Genomic DNA, 16,181 nt, shown 5'->3' on the forward strand with positions numbered 1-16,181 from the left:
GTCTTTTTGCAATAAAAGGACAACCTTTCTGCAGACGCTTTGCCCTAAAACATTGGGCTGTGGAAACGGAAAAAGAGAACAATAATGAATTCAATCAAAAATGCATAGCAGAGAGTAGCACTGCATTTTGATATAAGTCGATTTGATAATACACTGGGTTGTCAGCCACAAACTAATCGCGAGGGCCAATGCAAAGCTTAGATGTGCCAATTTTATACAGCCAAACTAAAATCTATCTAAAAGTGTTTACCCCCTTCACATTAGAGACCCATGAAAGCTCCCTAGAATCTGAAAGGAATGTGTTTTTCTTAATGGCACATTAGCAGTGTCCATGGTACCCTGAACAGAGACCTTATACCAATGACGGCTGTCCAACCTCCAGGCTTCGGCCACCATATGGGCCTTTAGTAATATCCAGGGGAAACACACAAGGAGTTGGGATGGAAGTCTTGTTACCAGGCCTAGAAATTACATTTTGGCCCCAATTCCAAGTTTCATCTGGTCCGGCCTCAAACGAAGCAGAAAGGCTGCTTTTGCTCAGGGCCAAAGTAAACTGGGACCTGAGAAGCTGTTTCTGGGATCCCTGAGAAAAGGCTGTCAAAACGGCTGACTGACTAACACCTGATGTTCCTCCATGATCTAAACCCGCAGCCCTCTGTAGCAATGGAACACGGTGGCATTGTTGTGTGCCTGCTCTTAAGCAGTATGTGATTCATTTACTGGCAGTGCTTTTGGATCTATGTATTTCATTTTCTCATCATTGGCTTCATCATTTCTAGACCAAACTGTTGTCTCCGTGTGTTTGTTTGCATAGAGGTGTTTTACTGCGATACAGCCATCAATTCAATGTTATAAAGAGGGGGCAAAAGTCGCATGGCAGTGTATATACTTTTTGGTAATGTCTTATTGGTTGTCAGGAATAAATAATTAAAGCATTAATAGTATCTTCAGACTTCGAGTATGAAGTTGGCAGTATTTTAAAATTCCCTGTTGGCTACACTGGTGACCGCACCACATTGAAATGCTGCACTACTGCTCTCTGCTGGCAGACACTGGAAGTATTGTTTTCTTTTATCCATCCATCACTTTATTTGAAATATACATAACTATGTTATGTGTAGTGGTTAATGTTTCACTTGCATGTTTGAATAGTCCTGCCGGATGTCAATTGAAAATAGTACATGGTATAATCAACTTCTTTACTTTCAAAGCATATGAAACAGTAAAAGCTTGACATCTGATCCTCTCTGTTCTCTTTCCTCCCCCCCAGGCCTGCTTTGCTCCGGTGCCATATCAGCGGTTTACAATGAAAGTCATGAGATGAACCTGCGAACAGCCCTGTCCCTGCAGTTCCTGCCATTTGACATTTACTGATTCGTACCAGCCAGACGACGATGCCCCTGCCTCCCAGATAGCACTTCTGAGGACCAGGCCTTCACTGCACACATTCTGAACCATGGCAGGAGAGACTCAACGAATCCTTGCTATTAAAGAGCTGGCCGCTGAGTCCAAACTGCAAGATGAAGGGACAGCGCTGGAACAGCAGAGTAACAAAACCACAAAGGAGATTCCAGTGCACTTTTCAGGCACTGAGATCAGAAGCAGCATCAAAGGGGCCAAAGCTGAAAAACTAGAGACGGGAAGGGACTGCCCTCAGCAGCGTGAGGCTGTCATACGGCCACAGCAGACTGGGAAGATTGACTTCAGGTCACTGCAGAACCGATCAAAATTTGCCACAGACAGGACTTGGTCGAGCGGCAAAGGCGGCCCCCAGTCGCCGAGTGGAAAGGGCCGCAGTCGGGAGAAGGCGAAACGGTCAGGGAAGACGGAGCGCGCCAACCCGCAGCAGCTGTACAGACTTAGCATTACCAATCCACGCTCCAACCCCACCATTGGCATTGCCTACCCACAGCAGAAGGCTGCGTCACCCAAGAAGCCGGAGACCCGTCGCACCTCGGTTTCGGGCAGCTACAGATTCCACGTTCCCAGTATACCGGAGAGAGAGGCCGAACTACAGCAAGAAGAGCTCAGCTTCAGCCACTGCTTCCAGGAGGCCTCGTCTAACCTTACTTCCCCAAGCTATACCTCACAGGCCCTGGTTTCTTCAAGTGGAACGCCATCTCACCCGCATCCCCCGCTGCCACAGCAGCAGTCTGCTTCAATGGAGAACAACAGCACACAGCCAAGCAGTCAGCTGACACTGACTGACTTTCAGCTGAGCGGCTCTAATGTATGGCAGTCTCCTGAAAGGACATTTAACGGCGCTAACTATGGGGTGTCATCACAAAAATCCACTAATAAGGCCTTTTTGCATGGTCCATATCAATTTGGATATCACTTTCTGGAAGAATCAGCCTCCGACTCTGTCAGTGAACAGAACCTCCAATCCCAAGACTTTACAACCTCCTCACAGGGTTCTGTTCATGTGACCCAGAACTCTTTTTCCTTTACACCCGGAGAAGGGCAACACAATGCTCAGAACAGCACTCAGTTCAGCAATGAACAGCAGCCCGAGGATAGAAGTTCATATCCTCAGCCTCCACAGTCACAGTTTGTTCAAGGTGTAACACCCTCCATCCAGTGTCCAAGGAGTGTGAGCGAGGACTCAGCCGGTAGTGAAAGCTCTGGCTCTGGCTCACAGCAGTCAGAACAGGGGAAGGCCGCCGTGTCCGACAGCACAGACACTACGGCACAGGCGGACAGCAGGGATGCATCCATCACCCTCGCCAGTAAGAGGAACTGTCACCCTCAAGACACGGCCGCCAACCCTAGAGCACACATTCAAGGAAGTGTGTACCATGCAAGAAATATGTCACAAAGTCCAGGTTCTCAAATGCACTTTCCCAGCAAAACATTTAGCACACCTCGAGTCACTAACATTCACACAGGCATCATTTCTTTTGACAAAAACACCAACAACAAGGTTTTAAATAGGTTACCACACTCCTGGGAGGGGTCTAACAAGACACATTTACCAGTTGATCAAAACACTATTCAGTATCCTGATATGAATGACAAGTATCAGTTTCAGAACCAGCCAGCACTTGAACAAAGGCCCAATTCATCTAAAAATAGCCAAATGACTGGTCAGCAGATACGGCCAAACCCAACCATGTCGAACCAAAACAGAAATGACTTATGTAGGCAAATAAACAATCCAAAATTGGCTTATATAGTTTCCCCTTCTGACTGTCAGGAAGATAGCAAAGTAAATAAGCACAGCTCCCTGGAAAATTCAAGCTCATTTCAGAATGGCAGAACCGGTGATGGGTTTTCAAACCAAAGACAGGAGACTGTAAAACATAGCAGTAAAACCCTAGAGATGAGCCACGCACAAGTATGTGAATCCAAAAACAAGGCGGTATATTTTGGACTCAACCAGTCCATTCCAGCAGCATCAAGAAACTACAGCTATCCTCCACTACAGGTCCCGCCTATGGGACTTATGATGGTGTCACCGTATGAATCTCCTTTGCCCTCACCGGTCCATAACCCTGCATCCAGTAGCACCTGCTCTTCCCTTTCCCCGGCCTCTTCCAGTCCTGTTAACATCGCTTCAGAGGACAGTCAATTGTCAAAGTCAGCACCCTCTCACACATTTTATCACCAGGCCCAAGCCAAAACGCAGTCACTGTCAGATCACCTGAGCTCTCACCCTCACCACTTTCATTCTGGTGCTCCAAGACACCTTTCCTACGCGCCAGACAGAGCCAAAGACGACATGATGAGCTACCTGCAAAACAGCACGCATCCAAAGACTCTTATGGATGGAAACAAAGGTTACATGGACAGTTTTGGGCTGGAGCATCATCAGCCACCACCACCGTACTCTGCACATCAGCTGTTGGCGACGTCGTTAGCCGCAACAGATCTTGATGAGTTAGATGTGGTTCTGAAGTGCAGACAGTGTGGCCAGAATTTCAACAACATGGTTTCCGTTCTAAGCCATAAGCAATATTGTTCTCAGCATATGTTTGCTCAAAATGACCTCAAAGACATATCAAAGATGGACGACAGTAGAAAGTTTCATGTGGAGCCTGCAAAAGCATTGTCATCGTTGTCAAATTCTTTTATGTCCAGGTGCCCATCTGACCTTCACCTTTCACTGCTGGGCCTCAATAAAAATGGGGAGCTGATATCTGACAGTGAAACTAAAGGAGAGAACAAGGATGATTCAATGAAACTCAACTTGTTCGCTGGTACGGGTAACCTTCCCGTCCCTCTCCCTGAGCTAGAAATGGAGGATGCTAAACTAGACAGCCTGATCACAGAAGCCTTAAACGGACTGGGATATCAATCTGACAATGCGGAGATAGACAGTAGCTTCATCGACGCATTTGCTGATGATGACCTCACCACTGTCAAAGCAACGTCTATCAAGCAATGCCATAAAACCAAAGAACCTCTCATCTTTGAGAGCAAAAACAAACAAGCAACAGAGGACGACAGGTCTTTCAAACAAGGACAGTATTTATACGACCCTGAAGGTGAGAACTCTGACACGGACAAACAGTACACTGATAGCAAACTTGAGAAATGTTCTCTGGAACAAGACGAGAAAATTGTTGTAAGAAAAGAAGTCTCTCGTAAAAATTTAAGAATTGCCTCAAGGGGGAAGACGAGAGAACAAGAAATCAGAGTGAAAGAGGCAAGAAAACTGTGGAAGAGTGAGGATGAAAACCAAAGTACTCAAAGGTTTCTCTTATCCAACAAATTCTCTGATCGCTGTGGTGTTAAGAGCTTCCAGGACAGCGCTGCACTCCGAGGGTCAACAACCTCCCTGGCATCCACGTCTCCAACCTCGAGGACTGCAGTGAAAGACAGCAAGAGGAAAAGCACCGGAGGGGGCACCTGGAGTAAAGAACTTATTCACAAAATAGTTCAACAGAAAAACAAGCTCCATAAGCTCCATGTTAAGGATACTAAGAACCTCCAGTTTTCCTTGGTGATGGAAAGACTAACTCCTGCAGTACAGAACCCAGCTTTTGGTGAATACGACTACATCTCAGATTCAGACGAAGAATGCGAGTCCGTTGAGATGGCGAGCCAAGGTCGGCTGAATGAAAGCAGCCGGTGTAAATACACATACAGCAAAGAGTGCAAATGGCGAGCAAGGAGTGAGCGGGACCAGGCAGCATGGCGACACGAGTCAAAGGAGTGTTTCGAGGTGAAAAAAAGCGAGGAGGTTTCTCTCTCACCGGATAAACATGGTGCTCACCAGAGACTCAGGAGAAGGGGCAGCAGGTCATCAACAAGCAGTGAACTCAGCACATCAGTGAGTGTTTCAAGCGATGGTATAAACAGCCCCAAAAGCACTGATCGCACCGAATCCGACTGTGAGAAGAAGGCAGACAGCAAAAGGAAAGAGTCTCCAGAGCAGAAAACATATGAAAGGACCTCCCCACAGAAGTCATCTAAAGAGTCCAGCACACTAGCACTAACATTCACTAAATCCATCAAGAAGCATATCACTGACAAAGCTATTCTTTCTGATAACAAAGACAGTGCAAAGAACAATCATTCAAATCCAGAAGATGCTGATACGTTGTCATCACCCCAAAAAGCGAAAGACATAATCAAGACCTTTGAAAAAAGCATAAGCTCTCACAATCACAAACTGAGAGAGAAGCTGGTGACTCCCAGAAGAGAAGCTGGCACCACAATCAGTTCAGACAGAAACAACCTAAAGAAAACGGACAGTCTTTGCCCCAAAGTAGAACCAACACAGTGTAGCAAAGCAGACAGAGAACCGCTACAGTTTGATCCACACTCTCCATCCAGCAACAAAGAAGCTGACTTCAATATTGACAGAAACACAATGTGCAAAAGAAGTGAGGGGCTCCAAGCTACACAAACACAGTCGTCAGACCGTCCCGCATTTGAAAAACAGAGTGACAATGTTTGCATTGTGGGGGAGACGATGACTTTAGTCAATGACTTAAACGCGCACAAGCAGGCGCTTTGCACTTCTTTGATGGACGAGGTGTGCCTGTCTCCAACTGAGAGCCAAGGCCACCTGATACAGAAAGATGCGCTCCACCTCATGCCCTACCCACTGGATCAGGAACAGGGGCTCCTGAAATCTCCGCTTTCATTTGACACCTCAACAATGTTTGGGGAGCTCACAGGATTTGACGGTGGCCTCTACTCAGCTATGCCCATTCAGAAAGACGGTTTTCATTCAATTGAGAGCACCGCTGATAAAAAGGAAGAGTTTGTGTCCTCCTTCTCTCCCTTTCTGGAGCCGAGAGAATGGAACATTTTGGTTAGCCCTGTAATGCCGGAGGAGATATCGCAGTACAAAGGCAGCTCTGAGAAATCAAGTGAAAAGAAAGCAGATTACAGTCACGTTCCTTTGTCCCTGCCAGAAAAAATCATCGACTACAGTGCGAATCTCAACAGCTGTGCATCAGAGGATGAGCTGGAGATTAAAAGAATCGTTACTGAGCTTGAAAACCAGCTGCAGTCAAATAAATTGGAAAGCCAATCGTTGCAAGCTGACGACGTACCTAAGCAACTGAAAATGAGCAAATTCTCACCTTTACGTCTGGGCGATGAGTCAGAGAGTGGAAGCACTGGACTGGACACGAGGTGCACTGTGCAAGGCATACAAGTATCAGTGACCAATTTGGCCTCAGAGCCTTTCACTGAACCGTGGTCCAGTCCATTCCAGTTCGAGCTAATAGGTGGACACAACACTCCGCTTCACAAGGAACCAGGGGTGATTGAACATTTCAATGAAAAAGAAGACGACGCCCCGAATTTTATCTCCACGGCGTCACATATTGAAAACCCACAGCTTCTCCACGACCACAGATCAGTGGAGAGGAACGTTGAAAATGAGACTTCGGTAGAAACAAAAGAGGAGCTCTTAGAACAGAAAAGATATACAGAAAATCTCATGAAAAGCCTGGAAGTAATATCAGACTCCATATTCAAAAGCAAACCTGTTTTATCAGATCACATGGAGCCAAATGTCAACACTCTCACAAGTCAACAACATCTCAAAATTGAATGTCAGGCAACTGATGCAGATGAGAGAGAAGATCACAGCGAAAAGGATGCAATTACTGGGAAGGAGAATATATTATCACATCGAAGTGTCAATGAGCAGAAGGATGATATTGAATTCATCCTGAATGAGTCCCAGTCATCTCTCTTCAACAGCAATGACCCCACGGTGAATGGAAACAAGCCAATACCATCACAGCCAAGTGAGCCCACAGAAAACAATGATAGAAGGGCTGAGACTGAAGTCACACCAGAGGAGGAAGTATCCGAGAATAGTAATTTGATCGAGCCTGCCCACCTCTCAAGTGTGGTGACACATGACACACATGCTTTTAAGGAGTCCGGTAAAGCAGCAGAAGATATGAATCAGTTCATGGGAAATAATAGTGACGGTTCAGAACATTCAACTGCAGACAGCTATGAGGAAGCAGAAGCAGTGAAGGGAAACACGGGTCAGTCTTTCAGCCTGCGTTTATCACCAACTCGACCTGAAATCAGTCTAAACATTGGCGAGAAAAGTCTTGGTGCCACAAAAACAACAGTCGGCCATGTTAGTACTGGAGACATTACTTTTTCACATGCCGAGGAATTCCAATTGAAGTACTCAGACAGTGTGAACGATGAAATAACTGTCCAATCAGCAAAACAGGAACACTTAATTAAACTATCTTCCTCTAAGAGCTACAGCCCAGCTTGCAGCACAGGTCCAACAACTGATCTGTCGGTGGAGCCCTGCAGTCCAATACTGATGGAAACCAATACAGAGAGCACTAGTGGTTGCTCACCCTTCCGAGACACCGGGTCCATAGAGGGACAAAGTAATCTGTTGGTTCTTTCACAGTCCGATGACATCATTGACAGTGATTCCTGCAAAGGTCCTCCATTCAATGGCTCATTTAGTGACTCCGTTCTGGACTTCCGTGAACAGGAAGAGATTTTAATTGTACAGGACATCAAAGAAGACCTGCCTATCGATTTCATGGCAAGTCACCAAAACTCACCATGTAGAGAAGAGGTTGAAGAAAGTCCCTGTCTCTTTCTGAACACTGCCACTCCAACCTGTCCTCTTTTACCAACGTCTCCCCAAACACCCATGCATACATACAACATGGAAGTGGATTCATGTCAGTCACAAAGCGAATGTGATGATGTCTCTGTCATCCATGGCTCAGTTACAAACATGCAATCCCTCACAAACAAGAAAGAAAACAGCAACGTCAAAGAGGTTTCAAACAGTGAAGAACATCTGAACACGACAGCCAAGTTGAAGTATTCTTTGATAAGCCCACCACTTTTGGACTTAGGCACCATAGAGTGTAAAATCACCAGCTCTGAAACCGCCAGTCCCTCTCCACTCCCAGTGATCAGCTCCGCAGAACCACCAGAAGTGACTGATGGACGTAAAAGGGGAGATGCGGTGTATGATTTGAAGCTGAGCCCGCTCAACTACAACAGCATTTCAGACGAACCTCCGAAACTGAATCGATATAACTACATCGCAATTTCACCCGCCAGTACAACTGAAGAGCTTTCAGACCTTAAGCAGAGTACCAAAGATGTCTGTGAACCCTACGGCCTGAGGCTTAATCCTGCACTGATTTTTAATGAAGGTGAACCAGACACAGTGCTGTCACTGAACCCAGACCCCGCAGCTGAACTGAACTCGTCAGATGAACTGGAACTCCAGCAAAGTACAAAATTCACACGTTTTTCATTGGGTCTCCCACCTGAAACTAAGAGAAAAGATTCCTCAGAGGGTGATGTAAAGAGAGACTTGAACATTTACCATGATCCTGTTGGACCGTTTGAGCATTTGGCTCTTCACGCTGACCCGCTGACAAAGGATGAATTAGGGAATATAACTTCCCACGAGGCTTCCGCTGAAGACAGGAAAGACATCTCAGATGGTCTGCTCACTCCTAAGCCACTTAAACAGATGCCTCCTCCACCAGATCAATCCGAGAAGCAACCAACAATAGTGAATGGACAGTGTTCACCGATACACCAAACTCACAGAGCAATATCAAAAAAAAAGACACACAACAACGCTCAACAGGGTAAAGAACTTTGTGATCTCTGCTGCATGTGCTTCAGAACCGTGCCTGGGTTAAAGAGACATAAGGCCATGAAACATTTGGTCAGTGAAAAACACATCGGCTCACAGAGTACAAGCCACCAGGGGGCCGTGCTTATTTGTGACGCATCCCGAGCTACAGAGAAAGAACATAAGGATGATTCAGAAACCTGTTACCCTGGTAAAATAGATGGGCTGCCCGAGATAAGTAGCACCCTCATATTTAAAGCAACAGAGACTGAGTCAGTCCTGGAAGAAATGGCAACTGAAACCAATACAGTGGCAGGCGGGGAAGTAGGCCACCAAAACCCACTGCTGGCCACAAAAGCAAAAAAGAACAACAGGGCAAGAAAGAACAAAAACAGTGAGGTAAACATAAAGCCAGACTCTTTCTCAGAGGAGCTTCTGAATCAACTCAAAACGGACATTCTTCAAGCTATTACTCCTGAATTCCAAAGCAGCGGACTACACAATCTCCAGAAATCTCCAGCTGACCAGGTGACAATCGATAACAAAACCTTTAATGGCGGGTTGTCTGGCTCTGACAACCCGCCATCTCCAACAAAACAGACAAATGAGCTAAATCAAATCACTCATCTGGAAGATAATATGGTTGAAAGTGCTACATCTGTAGAGGAGGATATAGTCAGGCGGCACGATGAGCCCAGGAGTCTGTGCACCGGGGAAGATATGTGTGAACAGAAAGGATCTGAAGAGAGCCTCGCTCAAGAGATTCTTAGCCAGGTGGCTGCCATCGGAATAAAATGTGAGGAAAACAGTGGCCCTACAGAAGAGGCACATCCTCGCTCCTATTTGTATTGTTCCCCTCCCAGTCCTTCCGACATAAGCCCCGAACTGAAGGCCTTACTCGATGACGACGCCACATTCTCACAGCTGTTCCCCAGAGACGAGGAAGCAAAAAGGAAAAAGTGCCCACGGGTCTACAGCAAAAGAAACAAAAGACTTAAACTGTCGCCTGAATCAGACACGACTGAGGCCCACCCGCCCTCAGAGACATCGATGCAGAGTAGAGATCAGTACATAAAAAATCAAGGAGAGCAGACATTTACCAACAACCAGACTAACCGCTGCAAATATGAGACAATATCAACCGATAATGCCATCCTGTTGAATATGTGCCACAACAGCACATTGGAGACCAGCGTTACCCAAAGTGACCAGCAGGGGGTCGATGAGAACGTGGGCGAGGTCGGAATCGGCCCCTCGAATCCACTCGAGAGCACGGTTGATAAATCTTCAATCGAATGGAGTGGCTTTGATTCAAGCTCAACGGTGACCTCTGACCCCAGCACCTGTGAAGCAGAAGAACCGCCTGCGCCCTCCGCTGCGGTCCCACCTTCTGCCCGCTTAACCACAGAGTCATGTGTCACAAAGAGCGTTCAAAACTTCCCCAGCATCGACATCCAAAACGTCAAGACCACGTTTCAGCTTCCCGAAATCCAGTTTCTCGACTCCAAAAAAAACATCTCACTGGCTCCTCCAGCGGCTACTGTTGACTTTGAGAATAGAGAAGGCGAAAAGTCCAAGAGAGTGGTGGAACGCCGAGGCAGAAAACGTCAAGATTGTGGAATAAAGGTAAAAGACAAGCAGTACAAGTGCAAAGTGTGCTTCACCTGGTTCCTCACCCTGGGCGAGCTAAACTTTCACAAGCTCTCCCACAACCCTTCTCCTCCTCCGACCTGCTACATGTGTGTCCAGCGTAAGTTCAGCTCGAGGGAGCAACTGAGAGACCACCTGAGGGAGAAGCATGCTAAGAACAAGACAGGTATCTGGAGGTGCGGGATGTGCCTGAAGGAGATATCGGACGTGTGGATGTACAACGAACATTTGCGAGAGCATGCCACTCAGTTTGCCCGCAGGGGACAGACCCAAGGCTCCATGTTGGGCATTCCAGGCTGCTTCATGCAGGAGACGGCCGTGAAGAACTTTATCACCTCCATCATGCAGCGCCGCCCCAGCAAAGCCAACAGAGAACCCAGCAAGGACACTAAAGAACAGGAAAAAGCTGTTGTTGCAGATCCGAGAGAGGGAAAAACCTCAGGGGCGGCTGAGCCAAAGGTTCACAAAACCAAAAGCGTCGGTGCAGCAGGTGGGAAGCAGAGCGCGTTAACGCCACTTGAGGTCCTCCACAAAACAGACACACCTAAAAGTGTGGAGATGCATCCCAACTGCAAAGACCCCTCAAGAGACTGCCACCACTGTGGGAAACAATTCCCCAAACCGTTCAAACTCCAGAGACATTTAGTGGTTCACAATTTGGAAAAGATTTTCCTGTGTCACAAATGCCCCGTCTCCTATCAGGAGGCCCAGGAGCTGAAGGGCCATCTGAAGAGTGCACACGAGGAGGTTGATGAGCCGGATTCAAAACACACCACCCTCTACACCTGTGAGCTCTGTGCAAATGTCATGCATGTAATCAAAAAGTCTTTCATCTGCAGCACCTGTAACTACACCTTCTCTAAGAAGGAGCAGTTTGATCGCCACATGGAGAAGCACTTGTCGGGGGGGAACAAAATCTTTAAATTCCGAGGTGTTTTTAGACCTGTCAGGGCAGCTGCCTCCAAAGAAGATGAATGTGATCCACTTGCAAGTAAGAAGAGGAAAATCCTCCCCGACGTTCTGCACGAAAATAGCTCAGACAGCGGCATCGCCAGTGTGAGCTCACTGAACTTGAATCCAAACTCTGAGACTTCAAAATCATCTGTGTCCACAGCTGAGGACTCCACACAGACGACTGCAAATGAAAATCACAGCGACACAAGAGAGACTACAAACGTGAAGACTGAGGACATTACTGAGTGTTACTCGGAACTGCTGGTAGACCTGGACACCTCTGTTCATCTGGCTTCTTCAAAGGGTGCTAAACCAAACAAAGAGGAAACTGAACCAGTCACCTCAGCTCTCCTCGAAAGGGAGGGTAATGGAAAATCAATCACTGAATCATTTGATGTGAAAGAGGAGAATGAGTCGGTCTGCATTAGAGCAGATAAGTTATCTTGGCCGGCGTCTAAAAACAGTAGCAGTGAGGGGGAGGAGACTCTTAAGCCCGAGGACGGCTCTGCTCCACGTGCCACGGCTGAGACTCAAAAAACAGATTCCCTTCCATCTTGTGAGGACTCTTTAATCGGCCTGAGAGAAAATCTAATCCTTTCAAAGACACTCGAGTCAAAGCATGAACAAACTGCTGATGCGACTCACCAACAGAGAGAAGATGAGCAGTGGCTTAACCCTTTGAAAGCTACCCATGATGATAGCAAACAGACAACTTTATCTCAATGTGCCGAGCAGGACTGTAGCAGTAAGGTGAAAGACAAAGTTTTCCAGGCCAGAACAACAGACAGCACTAAAAACAGCATTACAACCGGTGGCATGAAGGATTCAGAGTTCACACCGGTCCTCCACTCCAAGGGCTCGCTGAACGCTTCAGTCTCAAACGAAGACAAAGAATCCGTGAGACCACAGAAGAAGAGGAAAGACTCAAAATCCCCGCACAGCATGCAACGATTTTCCTCTCCAGCCACGCAAGAGAACTATGGTGTTGACTCTCGAGCCAAAAAGAAATTCCGCTCCAGCAAGTGTGCAAACCCCTCTGTGCAAAGAAAGATGGATGGACCCAACGACTACCCGGTGCTGTCCTCTGTAAGGGATGATGTCGTTAGCAACAAGATTGTTTCCAAGTGCAAGACCTCAAACTTGTGTTTGCCGTCAAAAAGAAACCTGCTTGATAGCTGCACACAAAAGAAAACTGAGATCGCGACTGCTCTTAACGGGGATTACAAAGCCAAAAAAGGACCTCAGGGGCGGCCTTTGCACCTCCCTATTTCTAAAGTGTCATCCGTTCCAATGAACAATTCTTTGAATAAATCCAGGCCAAAGATGGGGGTTAGGTCAATGGAGAGCCATTCCTACAGGACAGCAGAGTCACAAAACCACCTCTTAAGCCAGCTGTTTGGCCAAAAACTCACTAGCTTTAAGATCCCCTTAAGGAAGGACACATCAGAATCTATTAACTGAGTGGCGCTTGAGGGATCTGTGAATAGAAGACTGTAAATTTCACAGTTATAAATGTTTAAGACAATTCATTGTGGTGAATGAGATTGCACAGCTCTTTTCTGTGAAATTCTATCTTTAAATACATAGTCACTTTATGTCTTCTTTGTACATGTGCTTTTGTTACACAGTTGTGAGGACGAATGGAAGATATGAATTTTTGGGCAAAAATGAATATGCTTGTTGGGAAAATCTTTTTTTCTGCTTCTTTGTTGGATACCATCTATTTCAGAGATTATATTTCATTTACTAAAAGGAAAGAAAAAGAGAATACTTGAAAATACAGTAAAATATTTTCTTCTAAGAAATGCATGTTCATTTTGCATTTGATCTTATCAAGTCTTATCAAGTCATTTTGAAAAAGGACCAAATGAAATCGCAACTGACTCGGACTATTGTCTGTGCACCTTTCGTAAATGCTTTGAACGTATTCATATTGTATCATTTTTTACTTTACTGTACTGCATTGACATTCATTCATCATATTAGCGTCCTGTATAAAAATGGTGCTACATTGTGTTTAATTGTAATGTGAACGGCAATGTCCTCGGGAAGGAACACGAGAACTGTAGCAGTTACAGTGCATTCAATCAATTGTTTTTACTGGTTCTCTGTTGCTTATTAAACGATACTGTGTAAAGCATCCAAGTACTTCATATGTAGGCTGATAGAACACAACATTTAAGAAAGCTTTCATTGTTTCAACTCAGGTGCATACAAGCACATCACAGTCCCAAGACCTGTATTCGGAGTTCTTCCAATGCACTGATAGTACCACACACAAATCACAAACTCAATCATCTGTGTCTGTTACTCCAACTGTTTAATTTTGAATAGAGTTTATACTGTATGTATCTTATATTGTATAATATTTTAGGTAGACTGTTGTTTTGGTGCAATGCTTCATGTCAAAGTTTTATTTGAATAATTTGCAAAAGATACGGAAGAGTGGGAAGAAAGGGAAATGCAGTTGAAAGGTTGTTAAGTGGTTCACCTAGTGCCTCCTTTATCTTTGGGTTAATAAAGATCTGTATTGCTCTCTACCCGCTCTGTTCTTCTTTTGTTCGCAACATGTTTTGCAAATGTTCAAACATCCATCCCTGCAGACTGCAGCTGTCACCGCGTTGCATCTACCATTGCGAACACTGGAAGCTGTTTGCGGCTGGAGGCAGAAACAGGTGCACACACAACAAAGTTTCACTTCATCTGCACTTAACTCGTCGTCTGAAAGTGAAGCGAGGATGTATATTCACAACAGGGAGAAAAACAGGGTCACATTTATCCACCCGTATGGTCACACAAGAACCGTGGAGCAGGTGGCGAGGAGCTCTTTCCTCCGTCGAGCTCTTGTCGTGTTGCTCTCTCGCCGCGTGTAAAATGGCTTCTGTTCCTACACGAATACCTTTCATCATCACATAGGAATAAAAAGCCATAGTACACAGTGGCGTTTATATAAAAATACAGAGGACTCATTCATGGATTTATGGTGGAACCTAAGAGAGTGAAGTGAAGAGGGGAGCACGGTGGATAATGGGGACAGAGAAGGATAAAAGAAGAGGTTATTCTGGTATACTGTATTTAATATGTTTTTTTAAAGGGATGTAAAAAGAAAATAAATATACTGAATACTGGTTTGGTCATATCTAATGACGATAACAGAAAATAGCATAACCAGCAGTGATTTACAGACCTGATTCACTGTTACTTTCCTGTTTCTCTTTACTGAGTGAGTGAAATCCTCTCCAGCAGAATGCAATTCAAATTCATGGAGGTCTGCTGGCGTATGTGTTACATATTGACCTTTAGAACAGTGCATTAAAATCCATGAACAGCATATCAATGATGTAAATCCCCCCTCAGTTTCCCCGAAGTAGACAAGGAGCCATCATGAAGGCAAGATGCTCCCCATTCATTTTACTTTGCTAACAGAAATCACCTTGGTGTTCAATTTCATAATCATTTGGATAAATGGGTTTTTTAATAGATACTGTTTGGGGATTTATGTTGGATATTTTGAATATGGTTTTCACAGATACAAATATTGTTTCATGATTGACTGGACCATATTATTGACTTAACTTCTTTAGCATTCTTACTTATTACTTGTGTGGCTCAGCATTAACCGTAAGTATATCGACACAAGTTGCAGTGATTAATCACATTATTGGTAGTTGGTAGTTGGCCAATCCTAAGGTTTTTCGGGCAGGGATGATCAATCGCTGAAAAGTTTGATCGGCTTTGTACAAATTACTAATTTCATAACATTGCCGTATTGCCTGAAAATACTTCCCTGTTACACTGTGAAACATTTTGAATTAAATGACCAAATGTTTTGTCAGGTTTTTTTGCAATGCCTTTTTTTTTTATTTAAAGCATTGAACCTCCTCACATCTGTAGATGCACACTGCATGAAGAAAATATAAGAGTGCGTGGGAAAGGGGATCTGTTATTGTTTTACTTTGTGTAGTTAATCAACGGTTATGAGATTTTTTATGCGTATTGTAATATTGGAGAAGTGATTAATGACTTAAGGGACATTTCAGCCATCATTTATCAAACATCATAAAAAAGCGCAAAAAATAAGTTTCCTTGAGAAAATCTGCTAGTCACGTTGCGTTGTTGACAGAAGTGATAGCTGATGTTTGGTCCTTAGATGTACCTGTGTTTTACCTGATCCTCTTTGCTGAATACCTCTCTGGATCCCCGCAAGTCTCCCGGTCAGCAGCTGCTTGTTGATTAAGACAAAACAAAAGCAGACGAGCTCAAGCTGTTTTGTCACAGTTCAGCCCAGAACGTGTCACCCGGAGTGAGAAGGAGCTCCGACGCACCCTCCTGTCAGGGACCCTTTCATGATCCCATCTATGAGGAAATTCTCCCCAGGCGACAATCGTACAGGAGCATGACAGGAACGCTTTGCCCTTTGAAGTGGAGTGACAATATTAGCGACGATGTTCTTGACATAGCATCTCCTTCTCTCTATCCTCTCACTCAGTCTATTTTCCGTCTGCCACCACCCCAATTCTCC

At 45.3% G+C, this 16,181-nt stretch overlaps 1 protein-coding gene across 1 annotated transcript in view; it reads left to right on the forward strand.

Annotated features, from left to right (window-relative positions):
- The window catches only part of LOC120812589 (uncharacterized), a 65,086-nt gene extending 50,887 nt beyond the window's left edge, over positions 1-14,199 (forward strand). Inside the window, exon 3 of the mRNA XM_040168708.2 lies at positions 1,271-14,199. Coding sequence (XP_040024642.2) covers positions 1,457-13,120 — 11,664 coding nt within the window. The 5' untranslated portion in view covers positions 1,271-1,456 and the 3' untranslated portion in view covers positions 13,121-14,199. The remainder of the gene's footprint in view (positions 1-1,270) is intronic.
- The last annotated feature ends 1,982 nt before the right edge of the window (positions 14,200-16,181 follow it).

This window comes from Gasterosteus aculeatus, chromosome Y (assembly GCF_964276395.1).
Source record: "Gasterosteus aculeatus chromosome Y, fGasAcu3.hap1.1, whole genome shotgun sequence".
Lineage (NCBI taxonomy): Eukaryota > Metazoa > Chordata > Actinopteri > Perciformes > Gasterosteidae > Gasterosteus > Gasterosteus aculeatus.